The sequence below is a fragment of the Ranitomeya imitator genome, chromosome 7 (assembly GCF_032444005.1).
Source record: "Ranitomeya imitator isolate aRanImi1 chromosome 7, aRanImi1.pri, whole genome shotgun sequence".
Classification (NCBI taxonomy): Eukaryota; Metazoa; Chordata; class Amphibia; order Anura; family Dendrobatidae; genus Ranitomeya; species Ranitomeya imitator.
In genome coordinates this window covers 186,621,433-186,646,603 of record NC_091288.1, presented here as the reverse complement: position 1 = coordinate 186,646,603, position 25,171 = coordinate 186,621,433, and the positions used below count along the sequence as shown (strand labels likewise).

Below are 25,171 nucleotides of genomic sequence, written 5' to 3'. Positions count from 1 at the left end.
AAATAAATAGAGCTTCGCTGCGCAAAACAAACAGATCACTCTTTCCATTAAAAACACTTTTCTCAGACTTAGAGGATGATATCGGGAAAATAAGAACAAAATCTGTTACCATGACGACACTATCATTGTGTGACGGTATAATAATTGGGCTATATCGTGTACCATGTGGTTTTAATGAGGCATTATCACCTGCTCATCAACTCTGTGTGTAATATCTTCGAATAATGAAAAGTTTTTGTTTCCAAGTGATACTTGTTATACTTTCACATTCTATATGCTCACAATTTAGTTATGGTAATATTTTATTATACAGTATATAGAATGGAGAAACCCTATCAACAACGAACTAAAAGGTAAATGATAACCTCTAAGCAATACTAGTCAAGAAAAATAACTAACTACATATGCTAATAAACATGTGGTGGATCTCATTCCATATGCACCCGTCAAAGGTTATTATATTGGTCAATTCTTGTTTCTAACGAGTCTACTACTGACACATTTATGGGGGTGTTCTATGGACATGAATAGGGTCTAAAAGTTCCCTGTGTGATTGGAGAACCAGGGTGGGTCATACTACATGTGCAGCTGAACAGGGACCAATGGTGGAGAGGGGCCCAGTTGAACTGAATGCTCTGACTCAGGATATTGTGGAGAGAGGCCTGGCATTCCTTAGGAGTCAAACTCACAACCTGTGGCATGGCAGGAAGCAGCTTTAGCAGTGAGCCAAAGGCTGCACTGGGAGGAGCATGTTCGTTGCCTAAAGCTCTAAATAGCATTCTTCTTCTTTACAGGCATAAGGTACTAGTAAATATTGAGATGTATTTCTATATGCCTGTACATCTCTATGCATATGTATATCAGGGATACAATAAAAGTCAACAACAAGCACTCATATAGTGATCTTACATAAACATAAAAGTTATGGTTATTAGAACTATGAATGAAAGAAAAAAAATCATCTAGTCATATGAACAAGTGCATCACAAAAATGTCACTGTGTGTGTCTACGTTCTTTCTTATATATGATTAAGTGCATATGAGTACTGTGTATTTTAGTGTAAATGAATGAGAAATGTATTAGCATTAGTGATGAGCGAGCGGGTTTTCCCGAGCACGCTCGGGTGGTCTCCGTGTATTTATGACTGCTCGGAGATTTAGTTTTCATCGCCTCAGCAGCATGATTTACAGCCATTAGCCAGCTTGATTACATGTGGGGATTCCCTAGCAACCAGGCAACCCCCACATGTACTCACGCTGGCTAGCAGCTGTAAATCATTCAGCTGCCGTGATGAAAACTAAATCTCCGAACACTAACAAATACTCGGTCACCCGAGCGTGCTCGGGAAAGCCCGAGCAACGAGTACACTCGCTCATCACTAATTAGCATGCGTATGTTTTATATGTGTGCCTAGTGTTATTATGCATGCTAATTTACATATATTTATGCAAGGCTTGACCCTTCAGGGTCAGTGTCAACTCATGGGGAGTGGTAGTGACCATGTGGCCACTGAATCATTCACTGCCTGTTGGAGTGGTGGTCGCACATGCTCCTTGCTGCTTCATTCGCACAGGTGAATTTTGGACCTCTTTTCTCAGGGTAGGCAAAGGTGTCAGCAGCTGGACCCTTGTTAATCATACATTTACTCACCTATCCTGTCGACAGGTAATAAACGTTGTTGATGGCACAAATCTTTTAGGTTAGCTGTAAATTTGAGATAGTTGCTGGTTAAACTGAGCATGCAATGGCGTAACTTGAAACTCATGGACCTCAACGCAAAAACTTCAACGGGACACCCAATTATTGGAAATCATTAATAGTATTGGTCTTTTTATTTAGGCAAAGGGACTTTTTAGACTCTTTAGCCTCCATGGCCCGGGTGCAATTGCAACCCCTGCACCTATTTACGTTACGCCCCTGGATCAAGGCAATGGCCTGTCTGTTGACATAACAAAATGATAGGACATGGTGAAATCGGAAATGCAAGATTATTCTTAGATGAACTGTTCATCCAGTGCCCATCCAGTTTCATTATTTTTGATGTGCTGATAAAAGCAATGATCTGTATTTCTGCATAAAAGATGTGGTTCAACGGAAAGCGATAATTTGCTCATTTTATGGTCATACATGTTTGCGCAGGGAAATGATTGGGAACAAATATTCGTATGATAATCTGCTTGGCAAATCAGTCCATGTAAATTGGCCTTTAATTATGAGCATTATGCAAAAGATGCGTATACAGTAGATATATTATTAGACCCTTGAATTGTAAAAGCAAGCTGCTGAGATTGTGTGGGGAATACGGGCAGAAGATATGTGCACCGTAGTGATAAAAGTACCACCAAGGTCTTATCAAAAGGGTTGTCGCTTACACTGGAAAACCTCAGCCCGGAGACCTCACAAGATGGGCAACAGAACATGTATGTAGTTCCAATTAAAAGAGGGGGAATGTCATAACCAGGCAACTCAGATGGTCACTTATTGCTGAGACCATAGTCGCCAACACTTTGCTGACTCAATAACTCCAGACTTCCAAGCCTCCTCTACCATTAACATCAGCACAAGAACTGTGCCTCAGAGCTTCATGTCACAAGTTACATGCCTTACATCATCAAAAACAATGACAATTGTCGGATGGAGTGGTGTAAAGTTGCCGCTAGTGGACTCTGGAGCCGTGGAAACATCTCCTATGGAGTGATGAATCATGCTTCTCCATCTGGCAGGCTGGTGGATTATTATTATTATTATTATTTATTATTATAGCGCCATTTATTCCATGGCGCTTTACATGTGAGGAGGGGTATACATAATAAAAACAGGTACAATAATCTTGAACAATACAAGTCACAACTGGTACAGGAGGAGAGAGGACCCTGCCCGTGAGGGCTCACAATCTACAAGGGATGGGTGAGGATACAGTAGGTAAGGATAGAGCTGGTCGTACAGTGGTTTGGTCGTTCGGTGATTACTGCAGGTTGAAGGCTTGCTGGAAGAGGTAGGTCTTCAGGTTCTTTTTGAAGGATTCGATGGTAGGTGAGAGTCTGATATGTTGGGGTAGAGGGTTCCAGAGTAGGGGGGATGCACGAGAGAAATCTTATATGCGATTGTGGGAAGAGGCGATAAGAAGGGAGTAGAGAAGGAGATCTTGTGAGGATCGGAGGTTGCGTGCAGGAAAATACCGGGAGACGAATGATGATGATGATCTGGGTTTTGCCATTTCCAGGAGAACATTACCTACCTGACTACTTTGTACCTGCAGTAAAGACTGATGGATGAGGGATGATGCTATGGGGTAGATATCAGGGGTTGACTTTGGCCCTTTAGTTCCAGTGAAGTAAATTTTAATTCTTCATTATACCAAGACATTTTGGACAAATGTATGCTTCCAACTTTGGGAAAACAGTTTAGTAAGGGCCTTTTTGAGCCCTTTTGTGGTGAAGCATGACTACTCCTCAGTGTATAAAGCAAGGTCCATAAAGACATGATTGGGTCAGTTTGGCATAGAAGAACATACAAGCCTGGCATTCTCGTCTAAAAGTCTGTGTCTGAACTCAAATGCTCTTCTAGACTGGGCAAAATACCCAAAGGCACAATCTTGTAGAAAGTCTTCCCAGTAGAGGGGAAAATGTTATAGTTTCAAAAAGGGGGGCCAATTCCATGTCAATACCTTTGGATTAAGGTTGGGAAGTCATACAAGGCCAAGCTTTGCTTATAGCAGTAGATGTACATTCAGCATTTTCTTCTGAATTATTGGTCTTCAGTTTCGCAATGTTCCTGGCATAATGCTGCTTCGGTAATGTCCCAAAATCAATCTCAATGTAACATAATAAAAAGCTTTATCATTTCTCCAGATAAATTAAGAGAATTTGGAAGACGAGATGGTTAAAGAGACTTTTACTTTCTTGTAAGGCATCTTTATAATAGGTTTTTGTCTAAATATCTAATGTAGCCCTTTGTATAGTAACGCAATCTATAGCACGTGGGTGTAATGAATGGCTTTTTAAAATGTATTTTTTATTGGCAGTTAATAAAAATAAGACGTTTTTGGAAGTGAAAGACATTTCTGTATAAAACCTGTAACATCTTAGTCACAACAAAGTAGAGTGATGAAAAGTTAAACTGGAAATATGCAAGATGAATCCACAGTCAATGTGGATTGCAGATAATATGGCAGTTACTATACGTTGTCGTCTGAGAATTTCTTGATATTCAGATATAGAATTTGCATAGAAACGAAAAGAACAATATAGAAAGACATGGATTTAGCACTGAAAGAATGACAGGCAAAAGACTCATTGCAATATACACAATACTACAGCTGCGCTTCACAGTAATGTCCCATTTATGTTGTATCATGGTATCTCGTAGGATGTCTAAATATCCCCATTATAGTTGTACAGGTAGAACTATTCTTATCAAGGGAGAAAAATGTAAAGAACAATTCCATTGAAAAGTAAAGAAAACACGTTTTAAAAAAAGTGAAAAAAGTAAAAAAAAAAAAAATGTGAAAAATTCAAACCATACAAGAAAATCGGAACCATATTCAAGGGATATGAATTGTACCATGCTACCAGAAGATAAAAGCGGTTCTCCAGCCTTGGTGTACACGGCTACAGTATGACTTGTGAGTCCTCAAATTGCACGCTGTGAGGATTCTTCAGTGCTCGTGCCGGGAGTGGCAGACGCATGACCGCAAGTATGACATTTGTATACATGCGGTCACATGCCAACTAGACATTCATAGCCTCGATCAATCCAAGTGTGTTGAGCAAGGCAGGACACGTCTAGTCGGGATGTGGCCGAAAGTATGTAAATTGCATAGTGTGGTTAAATGACCAACAACTTCCGACTTGTAAAAGTCATCCTACCCAAGAATTTAGGAGAAAAGTATTGGCCAGACAGAGACCATGATGAGTAGCACTATAAAAATCCCATAGCATTCCATTGCCAATTCCTTCAGATTAACGCTGGCTGCAATGGTAATCTTGGCGTAAAAATGAATTTGGGTTCCTTTATGGGGATAACGGAAGAGTATATTTCTCCACTTGCTTTACTTGTCTATTTGTGTTTTGAGAACCAGGTCGCACAGAGCCATTATATATTATGTTCATCACTGTGATGAGACTATCCAGTGTGAAAGTCATTATTCCCTTTTCATTTATCATACAACTTAATCCTGAGCTTGATCAATAACTCCAGAAAATGAGATTTACTGAATCCAACCAGAAACATATGAAGATCTCAGTTTATGTGTTCATACGGGAGCTGAGGATATTTTACTACATTTTACTGCATAATTGTAATGCTGCTGCAGTGCAGTATAGCACAACCGCCACCAGGGGATGCTGATGAGGGAAGAGGTTGCACACACAGCGTAACACCACTGAGCAGCTGCACAAGCGCCACCGAGTGGCGAAAGAGTGGTCAGATGAGCAGAGTCAGAACAAGAAGTACCAGAGGTCACAGCAATACACGTGGTCAAATACAAGCCAGAAGTCAGAGCCAGACGGGAGCAGATATACCCGAGACAAGAGACAGTCAAACAGGTCAGAAGACAAGCTGGGTCACATACCAAGAGGTCCAAGCACAGGGAGTGAACACTAAGACAAAGCGGGGTGGCAGGAAAGGGAAATCACGGGAACAGAGTACACGGGCAGAGGACAAAACACGGTATCAAGGGGTCAGCTGCTCTAGCCTGGGAGCATGAACTATCACTGACATTGGTCTGCAGGCCACAGCAGACTGAAATAGCCACACAGAACCCAAAATGAGGCAAAGAAGGTTCACCCCCGCATGATCAGACCGGGGAGAAGATAGCAAGAAACAAACCCCGGCCTAGATCATGACAATAATGAGGTTGATTTAAGACTGTAGGCGATCACTCTTTTTCAGACTGTCGTGGCAGCCATATTGATATTAATCCAGTTTAGAAAAGGAAAACTTTAAAGGGAACCTGTCACCCCCCCCCCCCCCAGGCGTTTTAAACTAAAAGAGCCACCTTGTGCAGCAGTAATGCTGCATTCTGACAAGGTGGATCTTTTAGTTATTGGTGCTGTAAATGCAGAAATAATCAGTTTTTTAATTTGTCCGAAATACTTGCCTTTAGTCCTGGAGGCAGGTCTTTCCCCCCCTGCTGCAGACGCCTCACAGCCGTCACTCAAGTCTTCTTTGCGCTGGGCGCCGTTTTCTCAGCGCTGTTTGTTTCTAAATCTGCCAGCGCCTGCTCTCTTTTGTCTTGCCTGGGGCAGGCGCAGTGAGCGCTGCCAGTCTGTCCTCATATGCAGTCCAGCTGACTGTGCCTGTGCGGCCGCCCTGCTTTTGAATCCCAGCCCCTCAGTGTCTTATGATTTATTCACACTGTGGGGCTGGGATTCCTGGGCATGCGCACTGCATGTCTAAGCCACTCAACCACAGTGTGAACAAATCATAAGACACTGAGGGGCTGGGATTCACAAGCAGGGCAGCCGCACAGGTGCAGTCAGCGGCAGATTTCAAAACAAACAGCCCTGAGGAGGCGGCGCCAAGAAGACTTGAGTGACAGCTGTGAGGCGTCTGCAGCGGGGGGGAAAAGACCTGCCTCCAGAACTGAAGACAGGTATTTCTGACAAATTACAAAACGCATTATTTCTGCATTTACAGCACCAATAACTACAAAAGCCACTTTGTCAGAATGCAGCATTACTGCTGCACAAGGTGGCTCTTTTTTGCGGATTTTGCTGCGGATCCACAGCAGATTGGCCGCTGCAGATTCCGAGCAGGTTTCCTTGCGTTTACACTGCCATGTAAACCTATGGAAAACATAATCCGCAGTGCACATGCTGCAGAAAAAAATGCGCGGAAAGGTAGTGTTGTTTATTCCGCAGCATGTTAATTCTTTGTGCGGATTCCGCAGTGGTTTACACCTGCTCCATAATGGGAATCCGCAGGTGTAAAACCGCATGTGAAATCCGCACAAAAACTGCAAAAAAAAAACGTGTTAATTCCGCAGGAAATCCACAGTGCAGATTACCTGCAGATTTACCAAAATCAGTCCGGAAAAATCTGCAGAGTAATCCGCAGTATGTGCACATAGCCTTAAATGTAGCTGTCATTTTAGATGACTTTGTAGAATAAGCTGTCACGACTGTGTACATGAGGAATCACATTATTTTTGACTTGTATTCTGCATTGCATACCACTTTCCCCCTCTGCAGGCTCTCTTTCTAATTTTCAGTTGTCTCTGAGCTACTGGGTGGAGACTAAGTAAACAGAGACACAAGAGATTACTGCTCTCCTGTTTCTATGTAGCACATGATCAGGAGCAACACTGCCTGGAGAACACAACATAGCAGTATTGAGAAGGGTAGCTGTGACTGCAGCTCTGTGGCTGAGATAAACACGTTTTAGAAAGCAGATCCACAGGTTAGGCTCTTTCTCTCTGCATGTTTAACTCTGCTCCTCCTTCCTCCTCCCCTCTCCATAGACCTCAATAGGTAGCTACAATCTGAAATCTCAGTGAGCTGACAGTCCATCTTGTCTGGAGCAGGACAGATTTTAGCAGTTTTTCCAGAGTGGATGATGAGATCAGGAGATAGGAAAAAGAAATGGCTCATCAGTGGAGAACGAAGCACATTTATTTGATGCAAAACAATGGAGCTATGTGGATCTTGCAATTATAAATATTGATTAGCAGGGCATTTCTCTGTCAGTTCTCACTTGGCAGTACCTTCTAAAAAGTCGCTACTCTAAACAACTCCTTTCCACCCCAGACGTTCTGGATCGGTGGGATTTTGGTCCATGGATTTGTTACAGAAAAGTCACAGTTATGAAACTCCAATTCAGAGCAGTGGGACAGTAGCTACAACGTCTGCAACAAATCTGCCATGTGTGAATTCACCCCAAACAAAGGTGCAATCCAATTGGTTAGTATTGAACACTTTCTCACATACTCCTCGTATTAGTTTTGATAAATCATCCTTGTCTTACTTCTAAAAATGTTTTGAATTCACATACAAGCCATCAGAATTCCCACTGTATATGTGACCTTAACAGTGCCATTTATTACAGATTTCTTATTTATTGATGTTCAGTTTTTTTTCCATTTTTGTGATCGGGCGTTGCCAGTGCAATATAAATGATAAATGAGAACAATTCATGAAGTACAACATTCTCTGCTGCTGGCCTATAAGCATTGGAGATGGGGTGGCCCTTTGATATGTATTTGTTTTGTATTTGGGGTCCCACAGGAGTCCCATCTGCTCAGTGCCCACTTTCTTCTAAGATCGCTCTATGATAGACTGTGTTTCTGAGAAGGACTGTCTTATATTTCCCTTGGGTTTCCCTGTATACAGATTCAATGTTTGCTTGTCCTTTCATCTTGTCCTCACTTTATAATGATAATTCCAAATAAAGGTTAAATCAAATGCGGCAATGCTGCTTTTGTCTTATTACCGGTACTTCAAATCAACCAAAGACTGTTGTGCCACCAACTTGTAGCAAAAATCACAACAGAAGACCAATGTATGCATATGAAACAAGCTAATTGTATGGGGAAAAAAAGAATACTAATATATATATATATATATATATATATATATATATATATAGTATTCTTTTTTCCCCCATACAATTAGCTTGTTATATATATATATATATATATATATATATATATATATATATATATATATATATATATATATATATATATACTAGATGGTGGCCCGATTCTAACACATCGGGTATTCTAGAATATGCATGTCCTCGTAAGTATATTGCCCAGTCACATAGTATATTGCCCAGCCACATAGAATATTGCCCAGCCACGTAGAATATTGCCCAGCCACGTAGAATATTGCCCAGTCACGTAGTATATTGCCCAGCCACGTAGAATATTGCCCAGTCACGTAGTATATTGCCCAGTCACGTAGTATATTGCCCAGTCACGTAGTATATTGCACAGCCACGTAATATACAGCACAGAGCCATGTAGTATATTGCCCAGCCACGTGGTATATTGCCCAGCGACGTAGTATATTGCAGAGCGACATAGTATACAGCACAGAGCCACGTAGTATATTGCCCAGCCACGTAGTATATTGCACAGTGACGTAGTATATTGCACAGCGACGTAGTATACAGCACAGAGCCACGTTGTATATTGCCCAGCCACGTAGTATATTGCCCAGCCACGTAGTATATTGCACAGCGACGTAGTATATTGCAGAGCGACGTAGTATACAGCACAGAGCCACGTAGTATATTGCCCAGTCACGTAGTATATTGCCCAGCCACGTAGTATATTGCACAGCCACGTAGTATATTGCCCAGCCACGTAGTATATTGCACAGTGACGTAGTATATTGCACAGCGACGTAGTATACAGCACAAAGCCACGTAGTATATTGCCCAGTCACGTAGTATACAGCACAGACACGTAGTATATTGCCCAGCCACATAGTATATTGCCCAGTCACGTAGTAACAGGTTAAAAAATAAAAAATAAACATACTCACCATCCGAAGAGCCCGTTGTAGTTCCGGCGCTTGTGTGCGGTGTCCGGTCCCAGGATTGATATGAGCGCAGGACCTTCCATGACGTCGCGGTCACATGACCGTGACGTCGCGGTCACATGGCCGTGACGTCATGGAAGTTCCTTCGCCCATAGCATCTTTGGAAGCGGAATCTGCCGCTTGCAGTGCCGAGGAGAGGATGCGACGGCGGAAGGTGAGAATAAGTTTTTTTTTTATTATTATTATTATTATTTTTAACATTAGATCGTTTTACTATTGATGCTGTATACGTAGCATCAATAGTAAAAAGTTGGGGACACACAGGGTTAATAGCGGCGGTAACGGAGTGCGTTACCCGCGGCATAACGCGGTCCGTTACCGCCGGCATTAACCCTGTGTTAGCGGTGACCGGAGGGGAGTATGCGGGCGACAGGCACTGACTGCGGGGAGTAAGGAGCGGCCATTTTCTTCCGGACTGTGCCCGTCGCTGATTGGTCGCGGCAGCCATGACAGGCAGCTGCTGAGACCAATCAGCGAATGAATAACCGTGACAGAAGGACAGACAGACAGACGGAAGTGATCCTTAGACAATTATATAGTAGATATATATATATATATATATATATATATAAGTTATAAAACTTATGCTGATTATTAAATGCTTTCAGAAAACTTGATCTTATTCAATACTGTGAAAACAGACGATCTGCAAATAATTTCTTTTAATGACTCCAAAGTGCCAGGCACTAGGTGTCTCGCTTCTGTCTAACTTGAGTTTCGCTGCCTGTTGTAAAGTATAATCCATCTCTAACATCAGAAACACCGAGATTTACAGGAAGTGAGGAAGGATGTCACAGGGTTATCACGACAGAGAGGAGCCAGAAGACCACAGCGTCTGTTTGCTCCTGCTCTGAAAAGAAGCACCTCACGTTCGTTTTAAACGGTGTACGTTTCTTTTGGCAAAACAGGGGCTAATTGGCCATGTTGGGAGCTCTGGGAGTCTGAGCTCTCAGCTGAGCTCGGTTAGCCAATCCTATCCCAAATATAATCTGGGTCCTGACTGAAACACATTGTCAGAGCTAGCGTATGCTGCATGGCTGGGAGGATAGTTGTTTGGTGCTTATATGAGAAGGAGTTTGGTGGATTTATCTATGACTGTTGAATGGGTTTGTAAGTGTGATAACTCCCTTTCCTCCTCTTAGTTTGGTTTTAACCCATCCTCCATTTCCTGATGCATTCCTCTGTTATATGTGAGTGAATATTTGTATGCCTGGTATTTTCAGTTGCCCTTGTTCATGATGCCTTGTTTGTCTGGTTGGTGTACTGCGATGCACGGTAGTTCCCGCCTTCCCTATGTGGAGTAAGGGAACAGACATAGGGTGGATTCAGGAGATAAGGCAAGGTTGGTGGCCCCGGCATCTTCACCTTCAGAAGTATCCCAAGGAATAAGGCAAGTTAGGATGCCCCCTAGTGTTAGGGACAGGGAAGGAGCCCCTGGTCACCCCACAGCTGAGTCGTGACAAAGGGTTTTTGTCTCTCTGCTTCTGCTCTCTTCGTTCTCTCTGAATACAGACAGAATAGAGAAGGGAGTTTTCACTTCAAGGCAGGAAAAACAACAGAGAAAAGCAGGTGAAATGCTGGAAGTGAGTGGACGGATGTCCCATCGCCAATAGTACTGGCAGTATGATGATGATGAAGCAGAACCACCCACTGGAAAACAGGATTGCAGGAGTACGAAAATCAGGAATGTCCCTGGACAAATTAGATTGCTATGTGAACCCCAAAAGATTGGATTTATTGTGGGGGATTAGGGCAGCAAGACTGTACTTTTCTACAGGTTTTATGTGAAAGTGTAGCCTTTATATTAAACATATTTAATGCCATGAAGAGGTCTTCACAAGGGAATGTCATACCAGTCCTACTCCCAACATTATGGTGTGGAATGGCATGATGTATGGCATGATGTATGGCAGCCAAACTCACCTAGTCTTCATTCCATGCATATTACCAGCTCGGCCTTAAGGTACCTTCACACTAAGCGACGCTGCAGCGATACCGACAATGATGTCGATCGCTGCAGCGTCGCTGTTTGGTCGCTGTGACAGCTCTCCAGCGACCAACGATCCCGAGTTCTCCGGTAACCAGGGTAAACATCGGGTTACTAAGCGCAGGGCCGCGCTTAGTAACCCGATGTTTACCCTGGTTACTAGCGTAAACGTTAAAAAAACAAACACTACATACTTACCTTCTGCTGTCTGTCCTCCGGCGCTCTGCTTTCCTCTGCACTGTCAGCGCCGGTCAGCCGGAGAGCAGAGCGGTGACGTCACCGCTGTGCTTTCCGGCTGGCCGGCGCTGACACAGGATGCAGGAGGAGTGCAGAGAAGCACAGCGCCGGGGACAGACAGCTGAAGGTAAGTATGTAGTGTTTGTTTTTTTAACGTTTACGCTGGTAACCAGGGTAAACATCGGGTTACTAAGCGCAGCCCTGCGCTTAGTAACCCGATGTTTACCCTGGTTACCAGTGAAGACATCGCTGGATCGGCGTCACACACGCCGATCCAGCGATGTCAGCGGGAGATCCAGTGACGAAATAAAGTTCTGGACTTTCCTCAAAGACCAACGATCTCCCAGCAGGGGCCTGATCGTTGGTCGCTGTCACACATAACGATTTCCTTAACGATATCGTTGCTACGTCACAAAAAGCAACGATATAGTTAACGATATCGTTATGTGTGAAGGTACCTTTACATTTAGTGCTGTTGTGTAAACAATGGTACAGACATTTCTTTAAAGTGTCCCAGGAACTGTTTTTCAACACAATAATGCCAGGCCACATCTTACTGTGACTGCATGACCTTAATGTGCTACCTAGGCTGGCAACATCTCCGGATTTGTCTCCCATCGAGCAGATCGAGTACATCAATAAGATCAAAGCATAAATATAATATTGAACCTGGTATAAACTCTTATTTAAAGGACTAGATGGTGGCCCGATTCTAACGCATCGGGTATTATAGAATATGTATGTAGTTCATTTATGAAGTTATCAGAATAATGCAATTTATACACAGGATTCAGCCAGTCGAGTGCGACCAACTAGCAAAGCGTGGTGCAAATTCCACGCCAATTCTCGGCCGGACTGCGCCTGTCGCTGATTGGTCACGCCTGGCCGTGAACAATCAGTGAAGCCAGGGCCTGCTCCAGGTTTTTGAGGGCCTCGGGCGAAAGAGTCTCAGTGGGTCCCCTTCTTTAACACATACCACGATTCATGATGCACAGATACAGCAGAGAAATATAGCACAGCCAAGTAGCATACAGCCCACATAGTATATAACACAGCCCACGTAGTATAACACAGCCCACGTAGTATATAGCACAGCCCACGTAGTATATAGCATAGCACAGCCCCCGTAGTATATAGCACAGACACGTAGTATATTGCCCAGCCACGTAATGTAATGCACAGCCACGTTATATATTGCACAGCCATGTAATATATTGCACAGCCACGTAATATATAGCACAGCCACATAGTATATAGCACAGAGACGTAGTATGTAACACAGCCCATGCAGTATATAACACAGGCCATGTAGTATAGAGCACAGTGATGTAGTATATTGCCCAGCCACATAATATATACCACAGCGACGTAGTATATAGCACAGAGACGTAGTATATAACACTGCCCACGCAGTATATAAAACAGCCCATGCAGTATATAACACGGCCCACGTAGTATATTGCCCAGCCACATAATATATTGCACAGCCACGTAATATATTGCACAGCCACGTAGTATATAGCACAGTCACATAGTATATAGCACAGAGACGTAGAATATAACACAGCCCATGCAGTATATAACACAGGCCACGTAGTGTAGAGCACAGCGATGTAGTATATTGCCCAGCCACGTAATATATACCACAGCCACATAGTATATAGCACAGAGACGTAGCACATAACACGGCCCATGCAGTATATAACACAGCCCACGTAGTATCTAATACAGCCCACGTAGTATACAGCAGTGTGGGCACCATATCCCTGTTAAAAAAGAGAATAAAAATAAAAAATAGCTATATACTCACCTTCTGTCAGCCCCCGGATCCACCTCAGGCATTTACCGATGCTCCTCGCAACGCTCCAGTCCCAAGTATGCATTGCGGTCTCGCGAGATGATGACGTAGCGGTCTCACGAGACCGCTACATTATCATCTCATAAGACCGCAATGCATAGGCAGCATCAATAGTAAAAAGGTTGTCACACAGGGTTAATAGCAGCGTAAACGGACTGCGTTACACTGCAGCAAAACGCTGTGTAACGCAGCCATTAACCCTGTGTGAGCGCTGACTGGAGGGTGCACTGACAGAGAGTAGGACAGGGACGAATTCGTGGCCGAACTGTGCCCGTCGCTGATTGGTCAGCGACACTGAATTTCTGTGACAGACAGACAAACAGACAGACGGAAGTGACCCTTAGACAATTATATAGTAGATAGGAAGTATAAGTCTAAAAAAGCCCCAGTGGGCAGTGTGAAATCTGCAGGATAACTATTTTTCTTTGTTCTTTTGTTTTTAACTAATGATAATAATATGGAAAAAATGCCAAATTGAAAAAATATATAACACCAAAAAGCTGATTTAAACAAATCATTTTCTCATGATAGCCATTACAGAAGAGATTATCTACGGGCAGGACCAGCGTTATGAGCAGGCAAACTAGGCATTTGCCTAGGGCCACCACTTTCCCACGGGTTCCCAGTCAGTGGTATGCCACTAATGGTGGCAGACCACGCAGCCGCTATGGGGCCGCAGTGCCAGCGCCGGCTCCACCCATCCCTCCCCGCACCCATCATCGCACATTCAATTGTATTAGCATCCTAGATGCTTATGCAGTTGAAAACAGAGATGGAGGAGGGAGCATAAGGTGATGCTTTATCTACGATCATTCCCTCTCTGCATCTGATGTCTCAGCCAGGGGGTGTAATTATGTCACTTCATCATGCCATGCTGTGTCGGGCAGTGGAGCTTTTTAGGTCGATGCGATGCCGACATTGGAGCAGCAGGGGAACGGGTGGAGTTGAATATGTTTTTTTTTTTTACATTGGTACGTGGTGGTCATAATACTGCAGGACTATAGGGCTGCGTTATACTATATGGGGGCTGAATTATATGATATAGGGCTGCAATGTACCATGTGGGGCTTCATTATACCATATTATACTATGTACTACATGGGGGCTGCATTATACTCTATTGAGGACTATGGGGTGTGCATTATACTATGTATACTGTATGTGGCTGCATTATACTCTTTTGAGGGTGCATTATACTGTACGGAGGTCTATGGTGAGTGCATTATACTGTATGGAAGACTATGGTGAACGCATTATACTATATTGAGTACTATGGGCCACATTATACTACAGTATATGAAGAACTATGAGTCGCATTATATGATATGGAGGACTGTGGGATGTGGATTATACTATGTCAACTGTATGTGGCTGCTTTATACTCTTTTGAGGGTGCATTATACTGTACTGAGGTCTATGGTGAGTGCATTATACTGTATGGAAGACTATGGTGAACGCATTATACTATATTGAGTACTATGGGACACATTATACTACAGTATATGAAGAACTATGAGTCGCATTATATGATATGGAGGACTATGGGGTGTGGATTATACTATGTGTACTGTATGTGGCTGCATTATACTCTTTTGAGGGTGCATTATACTGTACGGAGGTCTATGGAGAGTGCATTATACTGTATGGAAGACTATGGTGGATGCATTATACTATATTGAGTACTATGGGCCACATTATACTACAGTATATGAAGAACTATGAGTCGCATTATATGATATGGAGGACTATGGGGTGTGGATTATACTATGTGTACTGTATGTGGCTGCATTATACTCTTTTGAGGGTGCATTATACTGTACGGAGGTCTATGGAGAGTGCATTATACTGTATGGAAGACTATGGTGGATGCATTATACTATATTGAGTACTATGGGCCACATTATACTACAGTATATGAAGAACTATGAGTCGCATTATATGATATGGAGGACTATGGGGTGTGCATTATACTTTATGGAAGACCATGGGGTGCATTATATTATAATGTAAAACTATGATGCGTTATACTATATGGAAGACGGTGGGGTGTGCATTATACTATATGGATGACTATGAAGTGCATTATCTATATTGGATTGTTTATGCCAGAACAAAACCATTGTTCTCAGCAGCACATCGCTTGGTGTGAACTGCAGAACTACAATATGTGAGCATATAGGGCCCCACTTTAACCTTTTGCCCAGGGCCCCATTTTGTCTAAAACTGGCCCTGTCTACAGGGGACAACCCCTCACATAATCTCAAACTATCTCACTATCCCTGAGTGAACCTGTCCTAAAAGCCTGCAATCTTTCTTAAAGGAATAAATATCAATTAAAATATACTTTTTTATGAAAGCCGGAAAAAAAATGAGGGTAATAGTAGTAATAAGAGATGTAAACTATTAGTGTGTTGTGCATTCAGCATACCAACCAGCAATTAGAGCAAACAAATGCACCCAGACCATATGCCAGGCTGAAATAGAACCTCTACATTGCCGATCCGAACACCCACCCACACAGCGTTTGGCAGGAAAGCAATTCAGTACACAAAGAATTACCATTCTGAAAGATACCAAGCTTGGGAGTGAATACGCTGCAATTGTTTCGTTTCTGGCACATGGATACATTGTACGATCCTGTAAATACTGCCATCTGTACAGAACAATTAGACGGGTTACCCGAAATATACCGGAACGGCGGGACGTCTCGACAAACAATGAGCAGAAACTGACCCATCTCATGGTACTGATATACAACTTTAGCAATTACCTGCAAAAATATCCTGAGTATTAAAGAAAAGAATAAAAATGATACAAAGTAGGAGAAAAAATTAACAATAATAAAATAATGAATAAAAAAGCACCAATGATTATAAATCCTTCCGTTTTAAAGGGGTTATCTCATTTTAATATACAGTATAGAAGATCCAGTTCACCGCAATGTGTTTGGTATTGCAGTATGGTACAAGAAAACGTTTCTGCCAGAATGTGTAATATGGAGGAATAAGGTGAAAATCAAGCCACCGATCCATTTCAACGCGATATTTTAGAACTGCGTTCTTGAGTTGGGACAACCCCTTTATAAGGGACTTTTGATTATATATTTTTGGCCTCTTATGGGCAGGGTTGGTCATTGTTACGGTAACAAAATCAAGTGTTTCTGATCCTTTTCCGGTGCTGCTTCACTAAGGCTCCATTCACACTAGCGTCGGAATCTCCCCGTCGCAATGCGTCGGGGAGAGATTCCGACGCTAGCGTTTGCTGCATTGCACAATGGGTGCAGTGGATGCATTTTTCCGGCGCATCCGCTGCCCCATTGTAAGGTGCGGGGAGGTGGGGGCGGAGTTCCGGCCGCGCATGCGCGGTCGGAAAAAGCGGTCCGTCAGGAGAAAAAAACGTTACATGTAGGGTTTTTTTCTCCCGACGGTCCGCCAAAGCACGACGCATCCGTCGCAAGACGGATGCAAAGTGTGGCAATCCGTCGCAAATGCGTCGTCAATAGAAGTCTATGGGGAAAAAACGCATCCTGCAAGCACTTTTGCAGGATGCGTTTTTTCTGCAAAACGACGCATTGTGACGGATTTAAAAAAACGCTAGTGTGAAAGTAGCCTAACACTGCTCGGGTCACTATTTACTGGCTGCAACGGTGACATCATGAGCTCAACGACTGTGAAATGTAGATGGTAAAAACAGCTCCAGCAACAGGGTAGGTCATTACTTGAGATTGATGAAGTCCATCATAAGACTAAAGAGGCAAGAAAATTAATTCTCCTTTCAAAGTTGTTCCTGCACAGTGGTCTTCCTAGCTACAAATTGTGAAGGGATCATAATTTCACAGAAAACCTCAAATAATGGCTGGACAAAATGGTTGGCACCTTTCCAAAATTATTGGTAAACAACTTTGTTTCAAGCATGTGATGCTCGTTCAAACTCACCTGTGGGAAGTAACAGGTGTGGACAATATGAAAATACCACCTGATACCAGATAAAAAGGGGAGAAGTTGAATGAAAGGTTGCAGCACAGGATAGTCTGAATGGTGGATAAGCAGCCTCAATCAAGTTCCAAGTAATTCAAGCTGCCCTGCGGGTTCATGGTGCATTAGTGTCAGCACAAACTATCCGTCAATATTTGAATGGAATGAAAAGTATGGCAGGAGACCCAGAAGAACCCATTCCTAACACAGAGACATAAAAAAGCTAGACCACAGTTTGGGAAAAAGTATGTGAGTAAGCAAAATTCCTTCTGGGAAATTGTCTTGTGGACCGGTGAAACCAAGATAGAGCCTTTTGGTAAAGCACATCATTCTATTGTGACGCCCAAGAGACCGAGGTACCCAGCACCGGACCAATGGGGTCTGTCTCTTGAGGGGGGTGTCACGGGTGGCTTGACCCGGTGCTGTGGCCTCAGGCAATGCACAGTGTAAAAGGGTATCGTGAGGGAACAGGCACTTACTTGATCAGCAGCAGGTTCTCCCAGCGGTGATGATCCCAATCCTGGATAGATGGCTATTGTCCAAATGAAAGACTGAGGCACTGAAACGTTTAACCAGTTTACTTTAACAAAAAAGGATTTACAACCAGTCCTGTCACCGGAGTCTGTATGGGAACTCTGAGTTACTTTGACCCTGCCGGGGTCTTCGCCTCTTATTGTACGCAATATCTGTGTGGCCCTGCTGCTGTATGTGAACTGGCTGCCGGCCCAATCTGTCCCCTCCGGGTCCTGGTTCGACGGGCAACCCGAGTCCTTTTATCGGCTTACCCCCTCCAGGAGTACCGCTGAACTCTGTGTCTGTTGCTGCGTCCGACCCTAGTGAAGCTGATATCACCTCACGTTTTTCCGGTTGCTGTATTATATGTAATGAATACAGCCACGGATCCGGTATCCGTCTTTGCGCCTGTTCTGGGTAGTGATTAATGCTACCCGGTTCTCACAATGTCCTTTTTCTCTATCCCTCTTCTCCTCAGGCCGGTGATTTAGGCCTGGTAACAGTCACAGGGCTGTTAGAGATTCAACTGTATGACCTCTCACTTTCAGCTCCTTAGCCCAACTGCCAGTTCTTCTCTCAGACCAGAATGGATCAAGGGGAGTCTCTGGAGCTCCCCCTTCTGGCCGGAGGTGGTAGTGCAGTCTTGCTATTTTAGTATTGGCGTCACGAACAGGATCTAGCCAGCCCGTATACCGGGTATTGTGTGCCGTGATTGGAGCCCAAAACTGTGAAAACTTGGATGAAGAATCTTGAAAATTGACTTTATTAAAGAAAAATCCATTCTCCATTGAAAACTATTGAAAGTGACTTTTCCCCATTGGTTATAATGGAGTAAAGATGGCCGCCATCCCCTGAGGTAATCACTTCATAACCGTTAGGCACGAGACTGTTAATTGAGCTACGCCATCACCTGAGCCCCAGTCTAACTGAAAAACTTCAGAATCCGCCATTACAGAGCGCGGTGGGTGGGAGCAGCAGGGGGCGTGTCATTGTGGGCGGCACCAAGCTGAGCGCTCTGACATCAGAGCAAGGGGAAAATCGATCCTGCTGCACAGCGGAACGAATCTACACTATCCCGATGGAAGCGGAGGACCGGAAGGGTCCGGATTAACTAAGGGGGCTAAGTGGAGTGGGCGTGGCTGATACACATGTGGCACCCCTAGGGGTATTTGCCACAAAAATAGTTACTGACAGTAAATGCAAATACTAAAATAGCAAGACTGCACTACCACCTCCGGCCAGAAGGGGGAGCTCCAGAGACTCCCCTTGATCCATTCTGGTCTGAGAGAAGAACTGGCAGTTGGGCTAAGGAGCTGAAAGTGAGAGGTCATACAGTTGAATCTCTAACAGCCCTGTGACTGTTACCAGGCCTAAATCACCGGCCTGAGGAGAAGAGGGATAGAGAAAAAGGACATTGTGAGAACCGGGTAGCATTAATCACTACCCAGAACAGGCGCAAAGACGGATACCGGATCCGTGGCTGTATTCATTACATATAATACAGCAACCGGAAAAACGTGAGGTGATATCAGCTTCACTAGGGTCGGACGCAGCAACAGACACAGAGTTCAGCAGTACTCCTGGAGGGGGTAAGCCGATAAAAGGACTTGGGTTGCCCGTCGAACCAGGACCCGGAGGGGACAGATTGGGCCGGCAGCCAGTTCACATACAGCAGCAGGGCCACACAGATATTGCGTTCAATAAGAGGCGAAGACCCCGGCAGGGTCAAAGTAACTCAGAGTTCCCATACAGACTCCGGTGACAGGACTGGTTGTAAATCCTTTTTTGTTAAAGTAAACTGGTTAAACGTTTCAGTGCCTCAGTCTTTCATTTGGACAATAGCCATCTATCCAGGATTGGGATCATCACCGCTGGGAGAACCTGCTGCTGATCAAGTAAGTGCCTGTTCCCTCACGATACCCTTTACACTGTGCATTGCCTGAGGCCACAGCACCGGGTCAAGCCACCCGTGACACCCCCCTCAAGAGACAGACCCCATTGGTCCGGTGCTGGGTACCCCGGTCTCTTGGGCGTCACAATACTATGTACCGAGAATGGAATGAGGCCTACAGAGAAAAGAACACAGTACCTACAATCAAATATGGTGAAAGATCAAAGATGTTTTATGGTTGTTTTGCAGCCTCTGGTACGGGGTGCGTTGACTGTGGACAGGACATCATGAAATCTGAAGATTACCAAAGGATTTTGGGTCGCAATGTAGTACACAGTGTCAGAAAGCTGGGTTTGCGTCCTAGTTCATGGGTCTTCCAGCAGGAAAATGACCCCAAATATACTTCAAGAAGCACCTAAAAATGGATGGAAACAAAGCACTGGATAGTACTGAAGTGGCATCAATGAGCCTGGATTTAAATCCCATTGAACACATTTGGAGAGATCTTAAAATTGCTATTGGGAGAACCACCACCTTCAAATATCTGAGACCTGGAGCACTTTGCTAAAGAAGAGTGGACCAAAATTCCAGTTGTGAGGTGTAAGAAGCTTGTTGATGGTTATAGGAAGCCATTGATTGCAGATATCTATTCCAAAGGGTGTGCGACCAAATATGAAGTTGAGGGTGCAAACAAATTTTCTGGCCCATTTTTGGGGTTTTGTGTGAAATAATGTCCAAGTTGCCTTTTCTCTGTTTTTTTGTGTTGTTCCAATACACACAAAGAAAAAAAAACATGGGTATAACAAAGCAAGAGTCATTGTAATAATTTTCTGGGAGAAATACTTCATTTTCTGGAACAATTTCAAGGATGCCAACACTTTTGGCCATGACTGTATGAAATCGACTTTAATCAAAAGGCTGATCAGCCTATATTCAATATATTAGCCAATATTCGAACAGCCACCATAATGAATGTCAAACAGCCTTCCCAGAAACCACTTGATAGGAGAAAAAGAGAAAGGATTTATATTTTAGAAGGATTTCTATATTTTTACTAGCCTGATTGATATACCTGTAACTGTATTGTTCTGCTCCAATGGAGACATGGTACATGAAGGTTTATGATTAAAATAAAATATGCAGCAAAGCGGCATAAATTTAGTCAGAAAAAGGGTCAAATGTGAGATATCTGTTCAGGCTTGACAGCACTTCCGTGTGATACCTGTCATATACGCCAGTGCAGACGTTGCAGACTGACAGTAGACACTTTGGGCCACATTGCCTCTTCCCTATCCCTTATTGTTACAAGGGGCTACAGGGGTTATCCATTTTCTATTGAAATTTCTACATACGAAACGCTAAACCGCCTCATTACTAAACACAGAGCAGACCTATAGGCACAATACTGAAGCAGTCAGTACAATGCAGATACAGGAGATTTTACTGCCGATATCTGCACCGGAGCGAAATGTCTTCAGTTCCTATGCAGCAGACGATGAAGCAAGAAGTGTGAATATCATTAACAGTACATGGCTGCCATCCATCTGCCATCTGCGTGCTGTCTGTTTTTAACATTGTAATGGGCAGGAGAGAAGCTTTAGGGTATATGCCCATGATCCAGAACTGTCAGCGCTTTGGACGCAGCGTATGCCGTCTACTGAACGCAGGTTGAACCACATGTGTTCACTGAATCGTGCAGATTTACCGCGTTCAATACATTCTATGGGTGAAGTTTCTCTTGCAGAGGCGCTATTGACAATTTGGAGAGACGTGCCGCATGTCCGTCTCCTCAAGTGAGCCGCGGCCGTCTGTGGGCGCATAGTGTGCATGGCATTTCTTGAAATCCCATCCACTATGCTGTAACAGTTGGAAGCTGTGGGTTGGACACTGCACAAGTGCTGATCGTCTGCCCGTACCATTACAATTATCATTATTTATTTTTTTGGGGGCATACAAGAAAAACACTGAAGGTAAAAACAGACACACTGATCAAACACGGATGAAAATCGGATCCAGAACACGGATGAAAATCAGTCTGTTTTTTTTTCAGCTATTAAAAAAAAGGACGACTCCGTTTTTTCTTTTTGCATATGAAAAAACTGATAGTAAATTCTGACACACAGACAAGAATGGATGGAATTCAGATCCGGCACATTGATGAAAATCAGTAAATCGGTCCTATTACTTTTTTTCTCATAGGCAAACCGGGCCGAAAAAAACCCCTTACGTCTGAATGAGATCTAACAGCGCTTTTCTGCACGTTCCTGGGTCTCATCTGGGCCTGCGTCCAAACCACCCTGCAAAACGGGATTCGGACGTAAGCTCTGACGGGCCATAGACTATAATGATGCCAGCAGAGTAGACGTGCATCATTTTTGGGCGTTTTCACTGAGACACCCAGTCACAGTCTACAGCAGTGTTTCCCAAACTCCAGTCCTCACGGATCCCACGGGTAATGTTTTCAGGATTTCCTTAGTATTGCACAAGTAGTGAAAATATCATCAAGGCATCAGGAAATGTCTCACCTGTGCAACACTATGGAAATCCTGAAAACATGACCCCTGGGGTCCATGAGGACTGGAGTTTGGGAAATACTGGTCTACAGTCTATTGAGTGTAAGGCTAGGTTCACATTGCGTTAGTGGGTGTCCGCTGACGGAATCCGTTTCATAGCGGCACTAACGCTATGTAACGGATCCGTTAGCGCACCCATTGACCGCAATTATGCAACGCATCGCTAACGCATGCCATAATTGGCATGCGTTAGCGATGTGCCGTTATTTTGTGACGGACCTTGAACGCTGTCTGCAGCGTTTTTGGGTCCGTTCTCGCTAGTGCAGATCAAGCATCTGCGCTAGTGCGATCGCATAACGCAATCCCTTTTCGGCAATTGCGTTAACGCAGTCCGTTAGCGTATGCGCTAAACGGACTGCACTAACGCAATGTGAACCTAGCCTAAGCCTCAAGTAGGTGTATACACCAGAAAATGATGCATGACAGAGAGTACGCTCACTCTGCCAGCGCCATTATAGTCTATGGCCCCGTCGGCACATACGTCTGAATCCCATTTTGCTAGGGGATTCAGATTCAAATCTGGAAGGGACCCACAAACGTGCAGAAAATCGCAATGTGAAAGCACCCTAAGGGTCCCATATGCAATTCATTTCTGTTAGCCGAGCAATGGTTCAGATGACAGCCATCTTTCCTGATTCCTCCGCAGAGCGAGCACTCCTGTGCTCTCAGGGCATAATGAGGAGGCCCCCATACACATTAGAATAACATCGGGCAACATATGCTGGCGCAGCCACCTAATGTGTACGGGGGCCATCTGACTATTCGACAGAAGATGTTGGGGGGTAACTGAGGATTCACATGTCCAATTTTGTATTGCTGACCCCTTTGTTCTTCATTACATAAGCTGCAAACACGCATGGGGGACTTAAAGGGGTGTTCTCAAGTTTGACAGACACCTCCTAGCCAAAACATAAGGGATAACTTTCTGATCACTGGGGTCCATCCACCGTGGCCCCTGGGAGGAGGGATGTTAATTATGGGCACTGCTGCACCATTCATTCTAGTACGAGCGCCAAAGATCAGTCGAGCGCTAAGCTTGGCAGTCTTCGGTTCTCGGCATCGGTGAGGACCATGGTGGTCGGACCCCCAGTGATCGTAACTAGGGGATAACTTTTAAATTTGAGAACAGAGTATTTAGATACAGAGCTGGGACAGCAGCCACAACCTTTTCCGCAGGTGAAAAAGAAATATGGCTACGACTCTGTCGTCAGTATATTATCGCACAATCCTTAGAACAAAAAAAAGGTCCAAACTTTAATAAAAGTGTGCATATAAGTTACAATATGATTTAACTTTTTGCATGATCGTCGCCTTCCAATATAAGTGGTTGGGGATGATCATGTTATTTTTCACAGTGACATTCACGACATGTGATCGGCGCTTTATAGCTTGTGTAATATTAACATTCCTTGCAATCACTGAAAATTGGATTAAAAAACTAAATGTAAATTACCTTCTGAATCGTCGGCGAGAGGGAAGAATCCATGGTGGATCGCCTGGATCTGGTGGGATCTGTGACTATAGTCCTCCCTGTCCCATACAGGGATTATTGCACAACTCTCTATAGGGCTCAGCAGCACCTCTGTTATGGATTTACAGAGGAACAACTCTGGTAACTAAGTAACGCTCTATGGGACCCAGACCACAAGGTGTGTTTGTGTAGCCGTGCAATTAACCCCGTCAGTCACATATAATCCCTTCATTACACTATAAAAAGGCAGAAATAGCAAAGTGTATAAGGGAACAAGCGCTGCCCCTGTCCTGGAAGCTGTAGCTGCCCCCTGAAAAGTGAAACTTGCTGCACACACACAGGTCCTTGGGTTACCATGGCGCCTGTGTACAGACATCATGGCCGCCTGGAGCTTCTCCACTCCAGTGAAAGGCCCTGTAGTTTATTAGCATAAGAAAGCCTTAGTGGGAGTGTGAGGTGACAAATCTTCTCAGGAAAAAAGGACAAAAAAATAAAAAAAAGACATAACTTTTACCTCATAAATAGCAGATTCTGTCAAGTATTTCACGTTTAAACCCAGTTTAGTTATATAATCTGACTGGTTATAAAAGGATAACACGTCTGTTCAGGAGCCAAGGAAAGCTTTGTGATCACTCCTGTTTAAGCCATATTGACTGTCACCCAGCTTTTCCCAAAACAGACAGAGCTTAATTTAGGAAAAGTGACAATTCAATAGCACGTTCACCCATTTTTCTGTGTACAAATAGCGACCTTTCATTGTCATAAAGGCCTATGCCAAATTTATTAATGTTTATCCCGTTTATTACTCCATCTTTTTTTTTTTACTGGCTACACCAAAATGATAAACGGCAAGAAAAAGCGCGCATGGTGAACCATTTGTCGTGAACTTCGACATATTTATGATTTCGCTTTAACATAAAAGTCACATATTCTATACAGGTCGCAGCTGCCTGAAAAAAGGCGTCATTTTTACGCTTCATAAAAAGCCGCAATTTGGGGAAAATTCTGCAGTAACGTCCAACATTTACTGTAATACATTGATCTCCCTCTCTTTTCTAGCATTGGTGCCAATTAACAGGAATTAATAGTTGCAAGCTGCGAATAATTTTGCATTGATT

At 43.7% G+C, this 25,171-nt stretch overlaps 1 protein-coding gene across 1 annotated transcript in view; it reads right to left on the bottom strand.

Annotated features, from left to right (window-relative positions):
- The window catches only part of DNAH3 (dynein axonemal heavy chain 3), a 332,604-nt gene extending 308,498 nt beyond the window's left edge, over positions 1 to 24,106 (bottom strand). Inside the window, exon 1 of the mRNA XM_069734194.1 lies at positions 24,036 to 24,106. Coding sequence (XP_069590295.1) covers positions 24,036 to 24,068 — 33 coding nt within the window. The 5' untranslated portion in view covers positions 24,069 to 24,106. The remainder of the gene's footprint in view (positions 1 to 24,035) is intronic.
- Positions 24,107 to 25,171: the final 1,065 nt, after the last annotated feature.